At 33.0% G+C, this 25,672-nt stretch overlaps 1 protein-coding gene across 4 annotated transcripts in view; it reads left to right on the top strand.

Moving 5' to 3' along the window:
- Nucleotides 1-10,784: 10,784 nt before the first annotated feature.
- The window catches only part of LOC132698225 (limbic system-associated membrane protein-like), a 225,829-nt gene continuing 210,941 nt past the window's right edge, over nt 10,785-25,672 (top strand). Inside the window, exons 1-2 of one of the 4 annotated variants that reach the window (XM_060664182.1) lie at nt 10,785-10,884; nt 15,688-15,913. In XM_060664182.1, the coding sequence (XP_060520165.1) occupies nt 15,862-15,913 (52 nt within the window). In that variant the 5' untranslated portion in view covers nt 10,785-10,884; nt 15,688-15,861. Of the gene's footprint in view, nt 10,897-15,687; nt 15,914-25,672 lie in introns of all 4 variants that reach the window. The other 3 variants (XM_060664183.1, XM_060664181.1, XM_060664184.1) reach the window with 3 other exon arrangements.

Here is a 25,672-nt window from a genome sequence, read left to right on the forward strand (position 1 = left end):
AATGAATTTTCGCGAATTTAGCATCCGTGAAAGGAGTGATATGCTTCAAGTATACTTTCTGAATAATAAAAGTGCAACTGCAGCTCGTCGTCAGTATATTAGACTTTATTCAGAGCGCGGAGCTCCTTCAAAACAGATATTTTTTTTTATCCAAGCCTGACAAAAAAATTTGCAGAAAACGGTAACGTATTAAATGCTAAAAAAGTATGCCGGAATCATAATGTTGATAATGATAAGATAATAAGGCAAACATATTAGGATTCTATGAAGCATTACTATTACTAGAGTATATGAAGAAAGAGGTATTTCTCTAGGCTCAACCAACTCAGTTTTGAAAGATCTGATATTTATATTATTTATATTATATTATTTGCAACTCTTAGAGCACCATATAGAACAATATATAGAAGATTTATAATTAAATATATCAGCGCTGATTATATGGCAGCAAGACGGGGCCCCTTCTCACAATGTTGTGAAAGTTAAAAGTTTTCTTAACATGGAATATCCCAGGGGTTGGATAGGGAACGGCGGAACCATGTATAGGATTGTCAACACATAAAAAATCACGTGCACAGAACTATTTGTAATCATGTAGTAGAACTTGGGCAAAAGATTTCGGAGGAAATCATTTGAGAGACAATCCGGAAGCGTTACTAAATGCAAGACATTATACAATTAGAGTGTATGAGAAATGTGTTCAGGAAAATGGTGTCACATAGAACAGTATTTAGAATAGCTAAAGAATTTTGTACGTTAGAGTGTCCTGCCATTTTTGCACTCGCCGAATAAAAAAAGTACCATCAACGTAGCGTTTCCATAATTTTGGTTTTAGATCAAAGCTTTCTTCTCGATGACTTCCATAAAAATTTTTGCGATGACTGGTGATAGTGGAGAACCAATAGCTGTTCCCGACGTTTGTTCAAAAATTTGACCGTTATAAGAAAAATATGTTCCAGAGAAGCATTTTTCAATTAAGGCGAGAAGGTTTGATTCCAGATTCTCGGCCTTTAATATATCTGAAATGAGGTTGACAGTTTCAGGAATAGCAACTTTGGTTAAGAGGGAGTCTACGTCGAAACTAACTATAACATCTTCCACTTGTCCAAAAATCTCTCAACATCTTCGGTCCGTCAAAGACAAAATTCCATTTGAGATGCCAAGAGTTTACAGCATTTCATGCATATGCGGTAAAAAATACATTGGAGAGACCGGACGAAAAATATCAACTAGACTCAAAGAACACGAAAGAGCCTTACGACTAAGACAAATAATTTCATGAGCTGTTGCCGAACACAATCACGAAACCGGACATAAAATTTTATTCGATGAAACTAAAATTATTGCATGCAATTCTTCTACCAACGAAAAATCCGAGAGTCTTAACCGCGACTCAGGTGTCTACCTGTCACCAATAATTGAAATCAGTCATCTGAGACTGTGTTTATGCCCCTGATTTAGCTCCGGCCCCCTCAAACAATATATAAGCAGATACAGAGTAAAATGCGAGCCAGTTTCAGTCAAGCTTGCGACACAGCAAAAACCGACGCAGGAGGAATCCAGAAGTTTTGTAAAAAGTATTACAGTAGCCTGTGGAAGTTGCATACATAATATACAAGCTGTTATATGTGTTAAAATGTTATCAACATAAATTGAACGCACGGTACAAAATTGAAATAGGGTATGTAACAGCGAGGAGAGTGAGTGAAGAAGTTTATCAACGTGCAGCCCATTGCTATGACCATTAGTTTTTGTGTACATTTTTAGGTCAGTATGACGTGACCGTTGGAAGTGACTAAGTGAAAACACCGAAAATGAAGCTGATATCTTAAAGGGACACTTTTCGCAGGGTCGATGGGGGTATCCTAGAGTTGGCAGTAGAAAAGGTCAGGTTGTCCTTTATCTTGCATGTTATAATTCTGGATGGATATATCTATGAATCTCGTATTGACGTGGAAGTGACTCCCAATAGTACATAATAAAGCCGACGTCTTAAAGTGACACTTTTCTCATGCCAGATCGTAGTAGTAGTAGTATACCAGAAATAAATAGTTATGATATAAATATCATAAACAAATAAATATCTAATATAAAAAAATGTCGTCCAATAGTTTTAAAAACAATAAATCTAGGACCTCTTCAAGTAAAGAGAGCATACTAAAATCGAGGATTAACTACGAAATACAATTGTCAGGTCTAAAGACTTGTTAGAATAGATTGTGAATGGGAATTTTGCTTTATCTGGAATCGGGTATTACAAGAGTCAATGACAAGGCATTACATTGGGGGCTATATTTAGTGACGATTTAGACTTCGATAAAGCTCTGAGCTTGCATTGTTGCCTTGCCGCTTTTCTAATATTTGCTATGGAATATGCCGCACTATTCCAGATAATTAAGTTCAGATTAAAATATTCGAGAAATTTCACCGGGATTTTTAAACATATATACATCTACGAACGGCATTATTTTGGTAGAGGAAATTAACTATTATAATTATTATTTCTCTTCTTATATGGGTCGGAGAAGGTTCAAATATTTATAGAAAATGCACATCAATGTGCGAAATATGTAGTCGATTGCTTCATATTTCGGAAACTTATCGTGTTTCATAGCAAGGTCCAAAAAACAGTCGAAAATCCCGAATCAGGGTCATTTCTTATAATTTCATCGATTTTCGAAAGTAACAAGATTGCTTAAGCAATCTCGTCGCTGCACGAGGTCTATTCGCAGATACTATAAAATCAACCCCAAACCCCCAGTTTTTCATGTTCATCTGAGAAGGTTGAAATTTTTATCGAAGATGGAGGTCAATGAGGTCTATCCACAGATACCATAAAGTTCCCACCAGCCACCTCGATTTAAATATAAATAATTACTTGTTATAAATTTACAGCCTCACACAAAAACCGTTCCCGACGGCAAACGGTATAACTTGTGTGAATCTCTTTGGTTTCATTGGATAGAAGAAGGACCAAAGCATTTAACGTGTATATTTGAATTTCTCTCAATTTTTAATAAATAGTATATAAAACGTTCAATATTGATCATTGATTTTTAAACTGTCTTTTCCATTTAAAGTGAGATTTTAAGGCTATTTCTCAACTTATTATTGATTCGAGAAGGTTGAAAGTTGTACAGAAAATGCACATCAAAGTGATCTATCCGCACATACTATGTTGTCTCTCTCAGCCCCCCATTTTCGGTTAATGCTTTCGATTTATTATTTTCATGTTTATCATGTTTTTCCTCATAAATTTTAAATTTTAAATTTTTTAAAATATCTACGTATTTCCTGAAATTTGTATCGAAGTTAGAGGTCAATGAGGTCTATTCACAAATTTTATAAAATAAGCCTCAAAGTTAATTTTCTCAAATTTTTCATTTTTTCAAAATGCCTACGTTGCTTCGAAAAGGTTGAAATTTTTACTGAAGATGGAGGTCAATGAGGTCTATCCACAGATACCATAAAGTCCACCCCAACCCCTTCCATTTAATGGTAATTAATTATTTTTTAAACATTTTCAGCCTCCCACGAAAAACGTTCCCCACGATAAACGGTACAACTTGGGTCAAACTTTTTGGTGTCGTCGGATAGAGGAAGGGCCAGGGTATATAAGATATAAACTTTAAATTCTCAAAATTATAAATATGCGAGATATAAAACTTTCAAAATTAAATATCGATTTTCAATGTAATAATTTGTAATAATTTGACATTTTTTTGACCAATATTTTGTCTGGTTTATTTTGGCATTGTTGAAATTCATGAATATGAAAAATGCTTGCAAGGATCTGTAATTTATTACTCAATTGCTAATTATTAAAGGGGTATTTCTATTCTCCCGTGCTACTGAGGATCGTTGCTTCGAGATACAAGACCGTAAAATATACAGGAAAAATCTTTTTTACGTTATGTTAATTGAAGGTGGCCATTTCGAACAATTTTCATAAAAATTTAGTTAATATTGGTATAAAATTAATAATAAATTTGAGGAAATAATATGAAGTTTCTTAAGAAGGTGCTACGAAATTTAACTATTTTAGTTTAATTATTTTAATCAATGATGTATCTGATACGAAAGAAGCAATTTAGAAGGAGAAATACCAGTGGCGTGCCATTTTTTGTTAGAAACTATGGGGATGGATGCAACTGGTAGAAATGAAAGAGCGTTGTTTACCTGAAAATTCCGCTTGAATCACAAAGTAGATTTACCAAATTTCTCGAAAATAACAAAACTTTAGATGTATAGGACATGCGTTTCAATGAAGTTTTGTTTTTTTTGTAATAAACTCATGCTTTTTTTCCATCAATATTAAGAAAAATATTCCAAAATTCGTACTTGACGTGACGTTCGAAAGAAATTGGTGAAAATCACTCTTTTCGTGATATTCGGTACAAGAAATTTATCCAGTTTAAAGGTTTTTCGAAACTACCGGATATACGCTCTTAATCCCATGCCAACAGTTTAAGCTTCAAGTTCCGGGAAATGAAATATGTCTTAATATTACACACATATTTGACTTGAATATATGAGATTTGTTCAAGACTTCCGGACACCCTCGAGAAATAAACTAGAATGTCATGTAGCGTATATAACGCAGCTCGCAAGAACAGCTTGAACATATTTCATGGCGAGATCAGGGCCGGTACGTTCTAATTGGATCAATTTCGTAGTTTGCCGACCTGGCCGAATTTATTTTTCGGTTGAAGCAACGATTGCGATTTAACGCGCAAGACTTTGGAATGGCCACGACAATTTTGTTATTTTATTAGTGAACATTTGACAAAGTGGGGAACAAAGATTTCTAGTTGAAGGAAATGCTCTGTGCGATCGTAGCTTTTTATTGAAAACTGAAATGGCAACGGACTGATAGAAAAGGAAAATTGTATAGGGTGGGCCTTATCTCAGAAACTGTAAGGGATGGAGCTAAAAGTTAATTGAAGTATTAAAAGCCTTTGATTTATTTTAATTTTGTATATACAGGGTGTTTCATTTCTCGTGGGCGAGTATCAACTTTCTTATTTTAAATGAAACACCTGGTATATTACTTCATTTTTTAATTCTGCATAAAATTCTAGACATGTTGACAAAGGACTCGAATTACGGATTTCATAAGAAATTTCGATACATATTAATACAGGGTGCGCAAAAAATAAGATTAAAAATTAAATTATTAAAAAATTAATAATTAAAAAATTAAATTATTTCCTGTCTATTATAAATAATTTGATGTTGAGATATAAGTTCAGTTAGTGTAAGCTGGTTATGAGGGCCTTTGAACAAAACAAGTGCTAAAGTGCTGCTGCCACTTTGATTTACCATTTCATAGTTGACCATAATCTTTGCCGATGCACTTATGAAGATTATGTAAATGTATGAATGCATTATTTATACGTTGGTGAATGTTTTATTAACGAACAATCAATAAAAAATTAATAGCTTACAAAGGATAATAATTATTGTAACAGTTGTTCAATATGTCCTCCACTTTGAGCAATACAATACATAATGGCATTTCAGACAGATTCAGTGTCATTTCAATATCCGATACCTTCTCTTATCCGACAGTTAAGTTCCTCGGCAGTTGGCGGTTTGTGTTTATAAACTAAATCTTTAAGAGTACCCCATAGAAAAAAAATCTAGGGAGTTAAGTCGAACCTTGTTGGAGGTCAGGCGTAACTATCACTCTCCCCAATAGTTTGCATTTAAGTAGGTGCTAATTTTTTGACTTGTGTGATAAGGAGCGCCATCCTGCTGTCAAATTAAGTTTCGTAGTTCCCTTTCAAGCACTTCTTTTTCAACAAATGGATGGATAATATTTAAAAGCTCTAAGTAGAGTTGGGAATTTAAATTCTGATCAAAAAGTACTGGAGCTATTATTCTTAACCTCCAAATGGCGTACCATACTTTGACAGAAGTTCTAACTAATTTTGTAACTTCTATATGTTTTTTTATTATTCTTGGTGCTCCAGTAATGGGTATTTTTCCTATTAGAAAATTTAGTTGACGTTGTAAATATGAACTCATCCGTCCAAATAATATTAGCGAATATAATTTCGGAAAAGTGTGTCTCCATAAGATTTTGCAAAAATCTAACTTAATGTTGTAATCCCGTTGCTCTACTTTCTGCACTGGACAGAGTTTATAGGATTTCCAATTGTTTATTTGAAGGCTGGTTTGAAGCGTTGTTCTTTAGACATCTGGATCTAAAGACACATTTCGTGTTGAATTTTCAGGGGTGTCTGCCAAATTCAACAAAATATTAAGTTGCTGTTCATCGTTGAAAACATGATGACGTCTATTTATTCTTTTTTCAAGGTTCCGTATATTCTAAAGTGTTGGTAAATCCTGGCGAAGACTTTTTTTCTGGACGCCTCCTTAATGGAGATTTCGATATATAATCTCTAAGAATCAGGGTCCGGTTTATTGTTCGATATCTAACTTTGTAATATATCAATTTTCTCCTCTGCGGTAAACATGATACGCAAGCAAGCGAATAAATTTAATTTATAAACGATAAATAAATATATCAATAATGTGTCAAAAAATATTGGAATTATGACAGTAATCAACAACAAAACACGCGTCCAAGGAGGCAGCGTTCTAGCACTCGTTTTGTTCAAACATTATTGCCACTTATACTAACTGAAGTTATATTTCAAAAGTAAATTATTTGTGATAGACAGATGTTTAAAAGGAAATATTTAAAAAAGCCAAAATATTAGGCATATACAACCTTATATAAAATTGCCTTAATTTTGAATAATAAATATGGGTAGTTTCCAATAAAAAAAAGTTTTTTGGCAATTTTTTTAATTTCATTATTAGTCCAATTGTTCGAGTACCCTCTATTAGTAAGTGTGTATCGATATTTTCGCATAAAAAAATATCAATGTCAATGTTTGTTATATATATGTACCAAGTGTTCTTTTTAAAATAAGAAAGTTGATACACGTCCACGAAAAATGAATCATCCTGTATATACAAAATAATTTGAAGGGTTGTAATACCCCAGAAGATAAACGGCCCACTCTATATAATAAAAAGGTGCGTTAGTAGTGGGAGTTATTGTCTGTCTCTTACTGACTTGTAAATGTTTGATTATTTACATTTATTTAAAAATCCTGAAACTTCGCCTGTATAGTCGTTGGGTGAATTGAGTAACTCAATAGTGATGCAGCCTGGTCCCAAGCTCGGGTAAAGGAGACCGGTTCTCAGGCTAGGCTAACACCCTGCCTGGGGTAAAAGAAATACCGCTCTCAGAACTGAAGGGACAGTCTCGGAAACCGATCGGAATCATACTATGACGACGCACGCTATGAAAAGGAAGAAACGACCTAGAAAACGTAAACGCACCATAACATGATTTGCCTGCTGGAATATAACATCGTGGAATCTCAGAGACCAGGAGATTGTTAACGAAATGAAACAACATAAGATTGATATATACGTTCTATCAGAAACGAAGAGGAAACTCCAGGGCCCATCAAGATATGATGATTACATCTTAGCCTATAGCGCAAGAGATAAGCAAGAACGAGCACCACATTCAGACACACTTAATAAGCACATATGCACTAGATATAAGCAAACCCATAGAGAAGAGCAAAACATTTTACCAACAAAATACCATAGACAATATGCTCGGGAATATGAACGTCAGAATAGACAGGGAATTGATATCAGGCATAAAACAAAAATATAATGAAGAGATAACCAATGAAAATGAAGGACTCCTGATAGACTTATGTGTGAGAAACGAGCTACGAATAAACAACACGTATTTCCCCCACAAAGAGCAACATAAATATACATTTATTAATACACTGACAGAGGATAGCATTCCATAAAACGAGATTACTGGGCAAAATTTACAAGCGAATGGATCACGACCTATATGCAGCACAGAGGAATGTCTGGAGGATGCTCAAGGACAGGAAAAAGCCAATAAATGAATTGGTGCAAACACAAGAAGTCACCAAAGGTGTATGGGAAAAATTCTTCAGGGGACTTTATAACACCGAAGAAGCTATAAGTATCGAAAACTACGGGACAAATCATTAAATATCACTGAACGAAGAAGAGGTAATGGCAAAAATAAAAAAATTGAAAAACTGAAAAGCTCCCAGAACAGACCACATCCAAATCGAAAATTCGGCGGACCTGAGCTAGGAAAACATCTAAAAATGCTCTACAACAAAATTTTTGAAACATCGGAGATACCTACGGAATGGCACAAAAGTATAACTATCCCTATATTTAAGAAAGGATAGAAGACGCACCTAGACAACTACAGGGGCATAACGCGGTTGAATATAAGTATGAGACTCTTTACTAGCGTTTTGAAGTAAGGACTTGAAACACAAATAACAAACAAAGAACAGCAACAAGGCTCAGACGAAACATATCCACGACCGACGCCATATTCATTATCATCAACAACTAAAAGAAAAATCAATCGAATTTAATACACCAGCGTGTGTCTGCTTTATCGATTTGACCAAGGCATTTGCTAGGGTTCGCCTCTCCGACATCATAAATATGCTGATAGCGAAAAAAAAGCTAGACACCATCGTAAGAGCGGTCCGCAGTCTCAATATGAACAATATGACTTAAGTAAAGGCAGAAGACAGACACTATAGCGAAGAGATACCGTCACGAGCAGGCATCAGACAAGGTGAAAGCCTTGGGATATGGGATACCGAGTTATTTTCGCGGAAACGGAGGACCACTACACAAATTCTGCCGGGTCAGCCAAAGCATGACCTTTGCAAAAGAGCCCGTAAGATGTAAGGTGGTAGTTCAGGACAAAATCATCGGATATGGGTATGGATCTGACGAGTTATCACGACCCAGTGAAGGACCTGAGAAGCCAGATCAACAAAGCGACTGCCATGTCGGTTTGCTTAAGGCATATAATATGGGCAAACGAATACATGCGAAAGGATAGCAAGGTTAGGATCTATAAGACCTGTATCATGCCAATCATGACATACGGAATGGAAACCAGAAAAGAAACCAATATACATTTAAATATTATTCTTTATATGATGAAAAGAATTTTTTAAAAATATATTTAAAAAAAAATCGACACCTAACTCCATAGGTATAGGATACAAAAATTGATTTGTTGGAAATACTTTTTTTATATAATTATATTTATGTATTTCAATTATTTAACTCCTTGCGATATTATACAAATACCTTCACTTCCCTCATTAATTTTCACATTGGCAGATATTATCTCTAAGAGGCATGTTAAATGTTTTGATTTAATAAAAACAGAAAGCCTTAAATCTCGAGTTGTAAAAGGAAAACGCAAATAAGTTCCATTCACTCTCAATACATAATTAGTTACCCTGTTTACACGATTGCAACAACATGCATCACAAAATTTAATGTTTCAAAAGTGATAAACTGTTATTTATAAAACAAACGAACGTAACGAATTAACAAAATTAAAAGAATGCAAACGTCAAACTCCACCATTGGTAAACTAGTCCAAATCCAATTCAGTTTCCAAAAGGCAGTAAATTTGCAGTGGAGAAATGACCAATCTATGCCTCTTGAGATTTTATTGATTTATTGGTACTCAGGATATAAGGATTGGGAAACTTAAACAAACCCAGAGGATTAAAAAATGCAATCATATATATAAATGTAACTTGGTGAACTGACAACTTCCGGTTTGACAGCAAGTAGTTTTCTTTATTATTATGGGTTTATGTTATGCAGACTAGAGGAACATTTGAAATTATTTCAAAAAAGGACAAGCGGTCCAGGAAAGTTCGTATATTCGTCCCATTCACTAACCTGTTAAGATGTCGCTATCAAAATTGGATAAATTATTTTGGTAAAGAATATTGAAGCCTAGTAGCAATAATTTAATACATATTGAATATTTAAACCTTAAATCTAATCAAATTAAAACTGAATTTTGAAAACGTTTAAACTTGTCCCCAAATAGTTGGGTCATGGTGTTGTCAAATACAGAACTGAAACATTTTCTGCCGCATCACAACATGTGAGCTGACGAAATAAATTCTGTCGGCTTTAAAGTCTATGCTTTGAAGACTTTAAAGCCGACCCTGATTAAAATTGAGTTAGTTTTGGTTAGTTTTAAATTAGAAAATTGGGACCTTTCACCGTACATCATCGTGATCTACAGTGTACACACACACACAACCACACACACACACACACACACACACACACACACACACACACACACACACACACACACACACACACACACACACACACACACACACACACACACACACACACACACACACACACACACACACACACACACACACACACACACACACACACACACACACACACACAGTTGCCAGCCAAAATTGCATCGCAAATGATCGCCGAAAGTTGCAGATGTTCATTAATCGCCATTTTTTAAATACTCTTAATGAAGTTTTGTCTAAATTACGGCACATGTGGTAACTGTGATTCTCATCTTAATCCTTATAATCAGATTAACGGGGATTCAAGGAAAGCGCCTTAAAAAAGCGGTAAGGTACGAGATTCAAATCAAAATTTTCCATTTAGCTATTCATCCTGAGACCCTTAGCCGGATCCCTTTTCTGTCCCGCGCGTCCCGTATCAAGGGAAATTGCTTTATCTGAAAAATCAAGCCCCCCCTAGTAAAATATTCATGGTCAAAGGTAAATAAAATCGTCCCAATAATAGGGGGGTGGGGGCGCTTGCGCCCCTACATCCAACTAAGTTGGACCGTTAAATCGCGTTTTCAGTCCTCGCGTGTCCTTCTTGCGCGTGAAACAGTTGCTACGGGAATCCTGTCGCGTGGTTTTCCGAAAATCCGGACGACGTCCTGGAAGTTTCCCGCCAATTTTCGAAAAGGTCTGGCAGTTTGTACGTTGATCGTTGGGTTTTTTGAAACTCGCGAGATACTCATCCAGCCAATCAATTACTTGCCGATAAGTTTAATTGAGAATATTTAAATTGTACCAAGCGGAAAAAGTTTGGTTCTGCGGCAGCACAGTCAAAATATTTTTTTCAGAGTTCCGTAAATTTTGTTTGAATTTTTACCGGTCGAAAAAGACATAATTTAAGGTTTGAAAACTTTATACTTTGTAAAAACTTAAATTAAACCCCATAAAGCCTTCATTATTAGTTCTAATAAATAAAAGTAAGAAAAGTGTGATGAAAAATACTTAATAGTGCAATAAATGGCTATACAGGGTGTTTCAAAAAAATCGCCAAAAAATTCATATAAAGATAGGTCCAGAAATGCTTGGTTTTCAACTCTTTCTTTGGTGTTAATTTGGTAGAACTTTTTAAAAGGGTCCAAAAAATAAATGTTCATAAAAATATGTTTTGTTGATTTTCATGATTTTTATTTTTTCGCTCAAAAATAAAGCAAAATTCGAAAACAACGCAAGAGCCAAAACAATGTTACTTTTTTAAACTTATTCACAAACATTTGACAATACTAGTTGAAACACAGTTAGTGTTCTATAACTATAAATTATGCTGCCAAATGTCAACAAAATAGGAAAACAAATGTTTAATATATTGTAAAAAATCCGGTTTAATAAACAATAAACTATCTTGAAAGCATTTCCGAAATTTTTCTTTTTTTTTTTGGATAACCAATATCTGAGCATTATCTTGTGTTTTTTGAAACACCCTAGGTAGCAAATTTAGATTTAAAAAACGTTTAAAAAATATTTCAAAATTAAAGAAACATTTGTAATTGTCTCTGGTCTTGTCAAAATTTAATTATTGTAGCTTAATGAATGGCTTCTGCTTTGATAATCTTTTTTTTGTTCTTCTCTTCGGCTTCATGAGCTTATTTGATACTCGTTCACAGAATTCTATTCTGAAACGTTTTGTTTGAAAATTCATTTTAAAATCTGGTTTCCTTCGCATTTTATTATATATCCGTCGTTATTATCTGAAAAACAAAATACTATATTAATTTTAAAAATATGACGAAAAAAATGTTTTCATTCTCTTTATAAGAAAAATTAAACCTCCTTGACAAATTGCTTATAAGCATTTTTTTGAGGGTGTCTGTTATTCCTTATACTCTTAGAGGGTATCTTAAAATCATACAAAAACTCTGGCTGGATTATTGTAAAAAAAAATAAATTTAAGTTAAGTTAAAATTAACAAGTGAAAATAATTAAAAAATAAATATAATCCTTATACCTAAAAAAACATTAATAGAGATTAATTTAATTCCATATTTACCCAGGACAAATGTTTTGGCCGATTTTCTTCAACATTCGATTATCAAAAAATGTCGGTAGGTTTTGAGTTTAATTGAAAGGAATAATTTCTGTTTTGAAATGATATTTTTTTCAACAACTTTTATTTAAAATTTTATCTAGTCTTTCATGATCTGATAAAAAATAAGTACACACAAGTCTACATTTTTTCACCCACCACAAGCCTGTGCCCAAAAATAAATTTAACATGTCTGATTCAATGATTATATAACAATTTTAAATAAAAAAAAATAAAATTATTAAATAAAATATTACCTTTTTAAGAACACCAATGAAAGTGAATTGAATTTATAATTAAATTATTATAATATGTATTATCATTATGAACCCGTGATTCTCTAAGACGCTAAATAAAAAGAAAAGCGCATTCGGATTATAATCGATTTTTTTCAATTTCAAATCCGCTTTTAAAATCACTTTGCCCGACATAATCCTCCTTCCATCTGAAAGCATCTCCCGTTATTCATTTTCTTGAGAGCTGCACCAAGGGATTAATTATTACAGGAGGATGCGTCGCTCATATGTTCCCTTTGTATCTCTTTGTTCGTCCACTTGAACTTTTTTTAAGGAACCGTCCTCAGGTATTACGATATCAGCTTCTGAAAGCCTTTGAATAATGACTAAATCATTATGTACTGTGTTTCTTTAAAAATTATAGTTTTTTAATTTCACTATATATTTTTCTGAATTCAAACGTCTCAATGGCACTCAGTCCAAAAAAAGTGAGGAAAATGTTATTTATATATTTTTATTTACTGATCAAATAATATTTTCTTTGAATGTTTATATAAAATAATAACCTAACTTTTAAAAACATTCGAAAAAATCGCATACATATCGATATACCTACAAATTAAAAATATTTTAGTAATTTCTAACATTAGCAGCCAGGGTATTGAAAAAACACATGAAAATTTGAAAAATTTAATATTTTCTCTAGACACCTAAATCAAGAGGCAAAAAATACCAAAAAATTGCAAATGTACATTATCATGTCATACAAATGATAAAATGAAATTATCAATATTCGGTATTTTCATGGAAATGCGTTATTTATATAATCATATTTCAAAATTTCATTTATATAATAACTGGTGTATTAAGTATGCTGTCTAGATAAAATTGTCACAATAAAAAATGGTCAAAATATACCATTACCACTTAATTCAAAGAAGACCCATTGAAATGATTTGATTTTATCAGTTTACAAATGATCAAACCATCAAAAATAAAAACTGCTCGTCTCGTTATAAATAGAAATTGTTGTATTCACATTTTTTAAGCCAACTGTAATCATTCAGTGGTTAATTCCTTTTACAATTCCGCACAAAGAAAATTGTACGGTTAAATCATAACCAAAATGTCTTCTTCATTTTAACATTGCTTGTTTAAAAACGAACAAAACGATTGAAAAACCAGAAACACGTAATGGAAAATGGTAAAAAACAACAACAAATGAACAACACATATCCCATAGTCAGCATGAGACCCAGAGTCGAAGTGAAAAAAACTATGCAACTATTTACTTCATCTTTCATTTGAAAATCAGCAAAATGTCATTGTGAATTGTTTCGTATTTGCTTAATTTGAGCTGAAGTTTAGAAAATTAGCCAATTATATAGGGTAGCTACTGCGGATTGGATTATCTTCATAAGATTTTACGAAAATTTTTAAATACGTGCTTCATGCAATGAAAATAGTTACCATTATACAGACTGCCACAACTTCTTCGGCGTAAATAAAACCAAAAACATATCAAACTTGGCCATAATTAATTCTAACTAGAAAAACCGGCTTTGAATAATTTTTGATATATAATATGAAAGAAGAAAAGAAAGAAAATCATCGAAAGTAGGTATTATTAAATAAATTATACATCACACTATACAATAATATGACAGAATCCTCAGTAGGGAGCCCATTATTGCGGAATTCTTTTACATCTCCCTGTGAGCGACAAATCAATTTTCAATACTAATTTGGAAAGGACGATTCATTTGTTTCCGTTGGTCGTAGAAACCATTACCACTAATTAAAAATGGCTAAAAGCCGCATTATTTAAAATAATGTTACATCTTTCAAAACTTCTAAACTAATCAAGATATCTAAGGAACTATTGGGAATAAGAATAGGGAAACATTAAGAAACCTGAATTTGAAAAATAAAATTATATTCATTGTGGTACATTTAAAAGAAGGAATTTGGGTAATGAAAGATATGGTCTGTTCATAGATATAAGAAAGTGACTAACTGATGCGAATTAAGGAAAGACCCGCGCAAGCTGTAAGAATGAAATATGGCCGAACAGGTCAGTACTTTCCTTAGAATTTAATTATTTGGGGTTCTCTTAGGAAAGATACTAAACAATATTTGTTTATGTATGTATTTAAGTTTAAATCTTATCAGAATTTGCCCAACTTTGTGGAGGGATGTTAAAAACTTCTGTTTCTATAAGTTTGAGGACATTGGAGTTAACACGGGGAAAAACAATGTTACGACGAGTGGCAGATTTCAGTTGGTGCCTTAAAACTGTATGCCCTAGATTTTTTGCATAATAAAAATTATCACAGACGTATGTATTCCTTTTGTTGGTTCAATCTTTGTAGAACCTCAATTAATTGCTTTTTGGTATAATCCGGTTTCATCTTTTTCAAGGCTCCTAATTAATATATCTAATGTAGGCACGCTTTGTTACTCGTATAACTGGCAAATTTTACGCCGTATTATATCTTGATCACTTTCATATCTACACTCGAGAAAATGTCAGCATCGCTTCTTTTTTTCCTCGCTGAAATGGGATTATTCACAATTTTCCATACAGTTGATGTTGGAATTTGCGTCAATGTGGCCGTTTCTTCTAAAGATGCTTGCTTGCTGGCACCACGTTCAATGAGAGTCAAATAAATATTGTTTATAACTTCCTCAGTCTCAATAGAATAGTGTTGGCGGGAGCATCTCCTCCTGAGATACACTAGATTCGCATATATTTTGCATAATTCCCACACGATTCAACACACGCTGAATTATACACGAAATAAGAATGATTACTAATAAACTTAAACTAAGTAGTATACCAATCCAAAGGATATTAAGGTTTAAAATTATTTTTAATTACGGACCGCAATTTTACCTGAATTTAAATTCCGAAACTTTAGGTAATAATCTTGTTGCATTGTATGTTAATGACCACCCTTTGATAATCCCATTCAAAAGCAATTGGTCACTTTCTTATATCCATGAACAGACTTTACCTATGAGATACCCCGCATAATAGTATAACACTCCTATACTTTTGCATTTAAAATTTTTGTGTGTTAAACAAAATGTCGTATCCAACATAAGCACCATACCGCTTACTCGTGAGTTTCAAAACACTTAAATGATCTCACGTTTTTTGGGGTAATTCCAGACGCGTTTACCTAAAAATTGTCTCCACGTCTAGCGTTCGCTATTAAAGCATCCAAGAACTCCTCGTGTCGCGATAAAAAACTTGTTCGCCAGTGATGGTTTTATAAGTGACTTTAGAAACTTTGCTTTGAAAAGACGCCTTGCTGTTTGACAGAGAACACATCTTTAAGACAAGATGCAACCGACGCCTCTGACTCTGTTGCTAGTCCTCGTCATTCTGTTTGAAGGTGAGTCGGTTTATAAAAATTAAAAAAAAATAACTGACTCGGAGAAACTAAGTTCTTATGTGAAAGAGCTTATACTAAAACTTAAAAGAAACAGTTTTAGCAGATTTTCCATTATCCTGTAGATCAGATGGTAACTGTTGGTTTTAATTGTCAGTGTTGGTTTTGTGTTTCTTTTTATATAAGGAACTCTTATTTTGAGAAGTAAAAAAAAGAGACAATTCGAAAGACCTTCCATTCAATTAGGTAATTTCTTTACGTATGTAGGTCAGTATTTACAACTTCGAGTCTGTTATTTTACTTTTAAGTAGGTTTGAGGATGCATGGTGTTATCATTTTAATAAAAGAAAAAAGTTAAAAACATACGTTTTTGTTCTATTAGACCCCAAAAGATTGTTGTTTCGAAAAAATGCATCCAAGAACTAATAAACTTTTTAAGTCACTCGTTTATTAAGCACTCGTGACAAATAAATTCGTGACTCAAATGCCGTTTACCACACTTGAATATTAATGGATATAATAAGTCTACTAGGTATTAAAGTATCCGTATTTAAAAAAGTATTGTTTATGTTTTTATTGGTTTGGATTTTGTATTTTTTTAATTTGTTTCCTTATTTAAAACATAGTTATTTAAAATTAAAGTGAATTCCTGAATGGAACAAACAGTACTGCGAGGTTATTTTTCGATCCAATACTATCTACAACTACCTAAGTAACCCCAAAAGTAACCCTAAACCTATCGAAAACTGTCAAAATTCGTCAAAATTAACCCAAATTAACCAAAGCAAACCAAAATAAAATTTCTTTTTTGAGGAAAATTAAAAAAATAAACAGAGTTCTAACATTTTGTAATAAATTGCTAATTAAACAGCTTTTTTTTTAAATTTTAGTTCTATTATATAAAAACAATTTTTGTGAATTTACCTTTTTATTAAAAATTTCATTTTTTTCATTATTTAAATTTGCAGAGAACAATAACAATAACAAATAACAAATGCAGTAAATGCGCTTTAAGTATAATATTTCATGCAAAAATGTTAGTAATGTTAATATTTTTACCCAATAAATCTGCAGTTTTACTGCGCGACGCTAATTATAGGAAACCCTGTATAAACTATATGTGAGAAATTATAATTAAAACTTATTTCGATAATAAAATCCGAAACTGCTATTAACAAACATTGACAACATTTGACTATATAATAGCCTCATAAAGCATAGGCTAAATTTAGTCTATATTGAAAACTTCGTATTTTGGTCGCAATTTCAAGACCGCTACCGAATTTGTTTTTTTTAATGCGTTTTTCGTTCAAGGTGTGGCTATTTTTTTCATCTTTAGACTTAACAGAAATATCAATAAACGTTTCTGAAACGTGAAGTGTCCTTGAATCAAGCTCAATCCGTGAAGTAAATACTTAAATGCAGACTCCGATTTTATTTCATCGAGACTGATAACTGTCGAGAATATACAGTTTGTTTTGGTTTACTTTAGGGTTGGTTAAGTCAATATTCTCCTTAAAGGATTACCAACAAGCTTTTAACAAATCCTCTTAAGCTTTATATCCTCATCAGCAACGAAGTTTATCTGGCATCGTTGATGTTTGTCAAGTTTGAAAGCCAGCAATAAATTTCTGTTTTCGCCGTTTAGTTTCAAGTCAAGCTCCGGATTATTTGGACGGTGACTTATAGATAATTTACGAAACTTGGCAAAACTGGGCTATGAAAATTTTAACGTACAGCCGTAAATCTGCAGCATCGGTTGATTTATTCACGTAATTAAGGGCGACGTGTTCCTATTCACCTAGTTGGCGATAGCCATTCATTAATTAAAATAAGAATAATGACGACTACTTCATTTGAGATAGTAGATTGTAAACAGTCGTAGTAGATCAAGAGGAAGTTGTTTGTAAACAATATCACATAAAAAACAAGATTGCTTTCTAAAAATGATCGCTGGGCGGGGCAAGTTCGTAGCGCCTAGCCCGAAGCATCTTTTTATTTTAAAAAGAAATAGCTTCGGTAAAGCTTGTGGTAAAGGGACGCATCGTTTTGCTATCATGCTTCTGATGAAATGTCTTTCACAGCTCGAAAAACTTCAAAGTTACGGCAAACTTTGGTAAATTTAAAATTTTTCCTAATTATATTTTTTGAAATATCTGGCCCACCCTGTATGATAGACGAAACTTGAAACTCTATCTCGACACTTTTTAAACCAAATCATCCCATGTTTTATAGTTTTTCATTTGCGGCTAATAATTTACCCACGAAAACAAGAATTTTCAAGATCTCTTTGTTTTTTTTTTGCGAATAATCCACACACCCTGTACATAAACCAAAAAATACCGGAAGTAAAAGTTACAACACCAGATTTCGCACGTTTCCCGGTATATGAATTCTTTCAATAGGATAAATAGTTTTCGAGAAAATACCTCTTTACTGAAACCATGCAGTACACCGTAATAGTAAATGACGTCATCGGGTCTAGATTGACTGCGAGATATTGCGATTGGATTTTTTCAAATATCTCGAGCAGGGTACGCGACAGACGAAAATCGTAAATATAAAAATTGTAGCCTTTGATACGGCCTATAACACTGTTCTAACGGATTAGCTATTTTTAGTACGAATTTTGATTTACGGTTAATAAAAGAACAATTTTTAGGGTCTTTTGAATTTTTGTCTATAACTAAAACACCTTGTATATAAAAAGCCAAAATAAACAAAAAAAAAATAAAAAATACTTGCCGTTATTTTATTGCCAGCAATTTAAAGGGTCTAAATGCAAATCTGTACATACACTTTAAATACAAAAGTTTTAGTTGTCTATGTGGGTTATATCGTCATGTAAAAGAAACTGACATCTAAAACACAGATTTTAAATTATTGCCAATTTTCAATAATAGGGGGACCCATTTTTCAGATTTTTTGATTTTGTGGCGCATCCTGTATACTTTTGAAAAATTGTCAAGAAAAAAAATTTATGGAGCCGTATCCTCTGCATCTTCTGGTTAAAGAATTTTTTCGGTCTTGCAAACGGTTTTTGACAAACGGTCTTTTTTGTAGACCCTTGCACACGTGATTTTTATTTTTTTTAAAGATATAGTCGAAAATCGCGAAAAAAAGATATATACTGGAGTCGCTTCGAGGCCATTTCTTAAAAGCTTATGTATCTCGTGGAGGGTTAAAAAGGAGGCAAATGTCAATTTTGTAGCTCCAACGGTTCGAAAATTATTCAGGAAAAACCAAAAGACGCGAACGGACAGATAAAAAAAATTTTTTTTTCGACGCTGATCATGTGAAGCTCATATGTAAAGAGCTGACAAAACACTCGGAAGAATGTGGTTTGGCCATTTTAAAACTAGTCCTATGGCGGGAAATATAAATACAATTAACATACAGGGTGTTTCAAAAAAGTCCGTATAATTCCTAAGACAAGCAGAATAAAGAAAAATGAGGTTAGTTCTACTGGTATAAAAATAATTTATTAATTTTTTACTTCAAAGAAGAGGAAAATTGTTTACAAAATATTATTTTTTCCAAAAAATTAAAAACGTCCTCGTAAAATGTAAGTGACCCTCCCTCATCCCTTTTACCAAACGTCCTCTACAAAATGTATCAGCAAAAACAAATTGCGACTCCTATTACGTTATTTTTTCTAATTTATTTTTTTGAATTTTGTGTTTCAAACAAAAGATGTCGCAAAAAACATATTTAACAGCAAACTATGTATTATAGCTTTATGTATTTATGCTATACACTTTTGCTTGTGGGAAAAAACTTTGTTGTCACATTTTCTTAATTGAGGAGGAATGTGTGATTCCTTGTTAATCAATCAATCTTGTTGAAGAAGAAAGTAACGGATCTTTATTTTAGACGTTTTTATTTAAATAAAAAATAAAAGAGTTTTCACTTTAATCACCACTATTTCCAGAAAATTTAAATTCTAAATAAAATTAATTACAAAACCCCGAATCTTAATGGGCTTTGTTTTTTTATTGTATATCTATTCCGTATCGCGACCAGTCCGCTTTTGGTTTACTTTTAATGCTCTTTTTTTATCAAATAAACCAACTGACAATAAATAATGGGTGTTTTTTTTTCGATGTATAGAATTTTAACTTTGCATTACTGTTCAAGATGGCTCAGTTTGGTTTGTCAATTCATCATGAATGGACTCACGCCTGAACAACAAATATTGCAATTTTATTTCGAAAATAATGGTTCTGTGCGGAATACGCATCGCGCACTACGACCATTTTATCGTCGACAAAATCGTCCATCAGAGCAGTTAATCCGATTTACCATGGAACATTTTCGCACCACGTTTACTCTTATTGATAACTCGCATCCCCAGAGACGCCGTACGGTGCGTACAGAAGAAGCTATTGCTGCTATAGAGCGTAGCATTGAGGAAGACCCGGATGAGTCCATCCGCCATCGAGCACAGGAATTGGATCTGTGTCCATCCACTTTATGGAAGATTTTGCGGAAGGATCTTGGTTTACGTGCTTACAAAATCCGACTCGTGCAAGAATCGAAGCCAAACGATCATCAAGTAAGGCGTAGATTGGTCGAATGGGCCCAAAACGAGATTGCCCTTGTTCCCGATTTTCATAAGCGAATTTTGTTTAGCGATGAAGCGCACTTCTGGTTGAATGGCTACGTCAACAAACAAAACTGCCGCATTTGGAGCGAAGCTAATCCTCAAGTGTATGCCGAAACACCGTTACATCCAGAAAAACTGACTCTTTGGTGCGCTTAATGGGCTGGTGGAATCATTGGTCCGTACTTCTTCAAAAACGATGATGGCCAGAACGTTACAGTCAATGGTGATCGGTATAGAGCTATGATTACCAAATCTTTCATTCCTGAATTAAATAACCATGATCTCCAGGAGATGTGGTTTGAACAAGACGGCGGAACATGTCACACAGCTCGTGCCACAATCGATTTATTGAAAGACACGTTTGGTGACCGCCTAATTTCACGTTTTAGACCTGTGAATTGGCCTCCAAGATCTTGTGATTTAACACCGCTAGACTACTTTCTGTGGGGCTATGTAAAGTTATTGGTCTATGCCGATAAACCACAAACGCTTGACCATTTGGAAGACAACATTCGCCGTGTTATTGCCGATATACGGCCACAAATGTTGGAAAAAGTCATAGAGAATTGGACGTCCAGATTGGACTACATCCGCGCCAGCCGTGGCGGTCATATGCCAGAAATCATATTTAAAATGTAATGCCACAAGATTATCTTTCAGATAAATAAAATTCATGTCAATCGAATAATCCATCGTTGTTTTATTGCAACTTAAAGTTCTATGCATCGAAAAAAGAACGCCCCTTATTATAGCAAATTTGTATTCTGCAACAAAGAACCTCGTGATGTACGGAAAAGAAATATTTTTAACATACATACATAATTATTTTCGTTCCACGTGAGACAGAAAAAGGTTAATAATGTATTTGTTCCAAGAACTTTGTTTAGCGTATTTTTCTAAACTTTGTTCTATGGTATTGTGTAGGATAGTCTATATTATGACTAAAACCACGTGATCACATCTCGTTTTCCCGTCCCAACCATTTTTATTATTTAAAAATAGTTTACAAATCTAAAAATGTAACTTACAGCCTTGTAATATTATGACGACTAGTTGTTGACATACTGAAAATAGAAATTTTTTAAAGGACTTAGTTTTGGTTAATTTATCACAACCTGGGAAATAAGTTCGGTTTAGGCATCGACCGGCCGCAATCAATACAAAACTTTTTATTTTGTGCAAAAAAAAGTTCCCTTTGATTACGTTTTGTATCAGCGTTATGCTTATTCTCGACGAAACATTCTAAATACTCAACACAACCGTCAAGTCTTTAATAAAACGATCAAAGGCATTGTGACGAAAACCTGGTTAGCAAAATAAAACTTTCTGTTTTAATTTCCCGTCTACGGGTTCTCTAAATCAAATTTCGCCCGTCGAAGAGGAAAACCACTTAAAACAAATAAAAGCTCTCGCCGCCATTAAAGCTTTTGGTTTTATTCTAAGCACACTTACAATATCCCGGGCGGAATTTCCATTATATCGTTTTTAAAAGACGGGCAAAATCGATATATTATTTAAAAGCTCGAATTTACAAACACAAATCTGACGTGAGGGAATACAATTTTTTTATTAAAACGATGTTATTTTAGACACGCAACAGTATATATTGGATCTCTTGCAGAACTGTGATTATCAGCTGCAGTGGTCATTGCTCCTTGGCAGAGCCGCTATGCCATTTTCTAAGTAAAGGCGATAATGGGCAATGGGCCCTTTGTATAAATTTTAAATTTGATGAAAAAAAAACATCCTATATTTATGATTTGCTAAAGTCTATATAACACTTTTTCTTTAATATAATGTTAGACGAAAACGCTTTATATTACCATTAAATTTCAGCCCGTAGGAATGATTAAACTAACTTAAACCCTTTTTAACCGAAAACTTGACTTAAAAGTGACATTGTTTTAATTTAAAAAATGAAACTCGCAGCAGAAAGATAATGAAATAAATCACACAACAAAAAGAATATGTCAAAGATCACAAGAAACAGTATTTAAATACAATTATTCATTTTAATTTTTCAATGAGCTGTTTTACTTCTGTGTAATATAGACCTATCGAATAGTGCTTCTTAATAAAAGATTTCAGGAAAAGTACAACAAATAGATCAACAAAGGTGATAACAAAATCATGAACATCAGTTAAAAAATAAAAAAATATTAAACTCAGTCAGATTGGCGGGATATTTTGACAACCGGTGTATTTTATATTGCTGCATTAAAAAATTTACGGCTATGTATATGATTTTCAAAACGTATATACGATTTCCGCATTTATTAGAGTTTCATCTTTCCATCTATCATCAACTTTAGTTTTTCTTACTGCAGTCATATTGGCTTTTTGTACTTTTTAATAGCCTCTTTTTTTGTCTATTTAATGATATGTTACAATTTATTGTAACATATCATTACTGATTATTTTACTGATGAACGGAGATTTAAAAAAATATTCAAGAGAGGTGTTTATTACAAATTAACATTGACGTTAGATTTCACATTTTACTCTAGTTTAAATTTTGTTTGTTTGTTGGCTTTGGTGGAAAATACTACTACGATCTAAATTTATATAAAAATAATTGCTAAACAGAAAACAGTAGTTCTTACAATATTTATTTATATATAATTATTTATGGTAAAACTAATTAAACTATTTTTTCTGATTATTGAGCAGGTACACTGTGGTATTGATTTTGAGTTTAGTAGATGAAACTTATTCAATCAGACATCAAAGAAGAGAAAAAAAAAACATAATTAAAATGACAAAAACATACATTTCTTCGGCGTCGAACCAACTGACCGGCTTATCAAAATATCAACGAGATTGTTTTGTTTTGGAAAATCCGGACCGGAATACGTCAGCGTTCCCCATAAACGCAAAGGTGTTGAAACTTGAGTAGTGAGAACGTCGAGGCGATAAGAAATCATTCCTTTACAAAATAGCAGCTCATCGATCAAAAATGTAGCACGAGGTTCATGATTTATTTGCTCCCGCTTGGGAAATGCAAATACCATATTGTGTACAAGATATAACGCTGCCTTTTTAATATTTCGGACAGGTTCGAAATAAAGGAAAACAGATGTTATCGTTTTGCAAATTGTTTTTTTTTGACGTACCGGTAAATTCGGAAAATGGATTGTTTTTTTCTTATCTTGTGTATTGGCCTCGTGGAATACAAAGTTTTTGCGAAAGTTATTGCTACCAAAAACCTGTCCACATATACTTGGCTCAAAGATATAGCGTTCATACAACTTCAAAACACTATTCCACGATAGATATCTCATAGACATTCTCTCGACATTCAACACGGTTCTGCCTACTTGTATGAAATTCGATTATGTCTGTATCTATATTTTCTTATCTATCTATATTTCATATCTTTCGCACTTGTTGCATAAAAGTGAGTTAATAATTTACAATTTATAATCTCTAACAAATAATCATTAAAGTAGAGACTTGGAACAAGATAGCTTTTTGTTTTTTTTTTCCTTATTAAAAATTCCTATTTAGCTTTTCTAATGGAACATTGAATATTAGTGTAAGAGATTTATTACACTTTTACAATTTTATTCGAAAATTCTTGAAATTGTGAAAAATTTAATGTTGAAAATATTTTCCTCCAACCTTCTATAAATTCATAGTTTTAGTATAATAATAGTGATATAAAAATAGTATATTATGCAGCAAGTGCGGTAAACAGCGCGTTTACTATTTCTACTACCGTTAGTTTTTGAGTGCATTTTCGCAAAACAACACGAATACATTCACTGACATGACCGTCAGAATTGACAAACGTCAAAATTCAAGGCGTGAGAAATATTTCCGAAAACATCCGATTGGTCCCAAACCCGTGCGGTAGAATCCCGGAAATGTCCGAAGTGGCTCGGATCTGTGGGAAACGAAACTGACGTGCTAAAGTGATGCTTCTCGCACGTTCGATCGGTATGTAATTAGGTATTTTAGAGACGGGAATAGATGAATCTGCATGAAGAATTAAATAATGTTTAAATACTAATTTCAAAAGTTTTTCTGAGGACAGGTTAGCTTTCTAATGAAAATCTTCTTCGTTTTAGCATTAACATTAGCTGCTTGATTTCAGCAATCCGTTTTTAATTATCCATTTTTATTTTGTTTAAGGTGAAATCCTTAGAATATCGAATTTTTCAAAGACCATAACATTGGACTAGTGAAAAATACAAAAACTGAAATAAGTTTTTGATCATCAACAATTGGATATACGGTTATTTTAATTCTAAATGGTCTCCCTCTAAGTTTTATCGTTGACTTCAAGGATACCCTGCCGCATCTTACATCTTTATAGTAGCGAAAAGAAAAAAATATTTATTAGCGCATTTATTAGCAGTTCCTGTTAAAAGTTTAAAATTTACAAAGTGAAAAGATTAAGACGTCAAATGAATGTCAAATATAACTTTTCAAAGAAACTTCTACAGGCTACTGTAATACTTTTTGCAAAACTTCTGGATTGATTTGATTGATTGACTGAAACGACGCGGGAGGAATCCAGGAGTTTTGTGAAATTTCAAATGTCAAATGTAGATTTGAAATAAGCTCGTAATCTGCATTCGTTACTTTATCACAAACTTCATAAAAATTTGTTAATTGGCAACAGTGTATACTAAAACTTGAACCAAATCTATCAATATAATTTCTTATACTATTTACAATTTTTCTGGATTCCTCCTGCGTTGTTGTTGTTTGTAACTCGTTTCAGTTAAGTCCCGAAGAAGCTTACCGGATGATTGGCGAAACGTCAGCAAGTTCGATTTATAAACAATGGATGCAGGAGGAAACCAGATGAATTGTAAATAGCATTACAGTAATAGCCTGTGGAGGTTTCTTTGAAAAAAAAATCATTTTTTCTTTTTAAGTTATAAACTGTTCAAATATGATACTATACCAGGTAAGAAAAAAAAACTTTTTAATTTTTTGGAATTCTAATGGCTAATGTAAATAAATCATTATTCATGTTGTACTTGGAATAATATTTCATTTCTGAGGTTACGTCTCATGAAATTTAATATTGTTAGATTCACCAAAAATCTTCTTTTTGGAAAGTTATTTTACAAAAAGTGTTGCCATTTAAATAAATATAGCTAGAGCCGAAACTATAATTTTGATAACTTTTATTATTCTCATCT

Source organism: Cylas formicarius, unplaced genomic scaffold (genome assembly GCF_029955315.1).
Source record: "Cylas formicarius isolate icCylForm1 unplaced genomic scaffold, icCylForm1.1 PGA_scaffold_2__14_contigs__length_35257938, whole genome shotgun sequence".
NCBI classification, from domain to species: domain Eukaryota; kingdom Metazoa; phylum Arthropoda; class Insecta; order Coleoptera; family Brentidae; genus Cylas; species Cylas formicarius.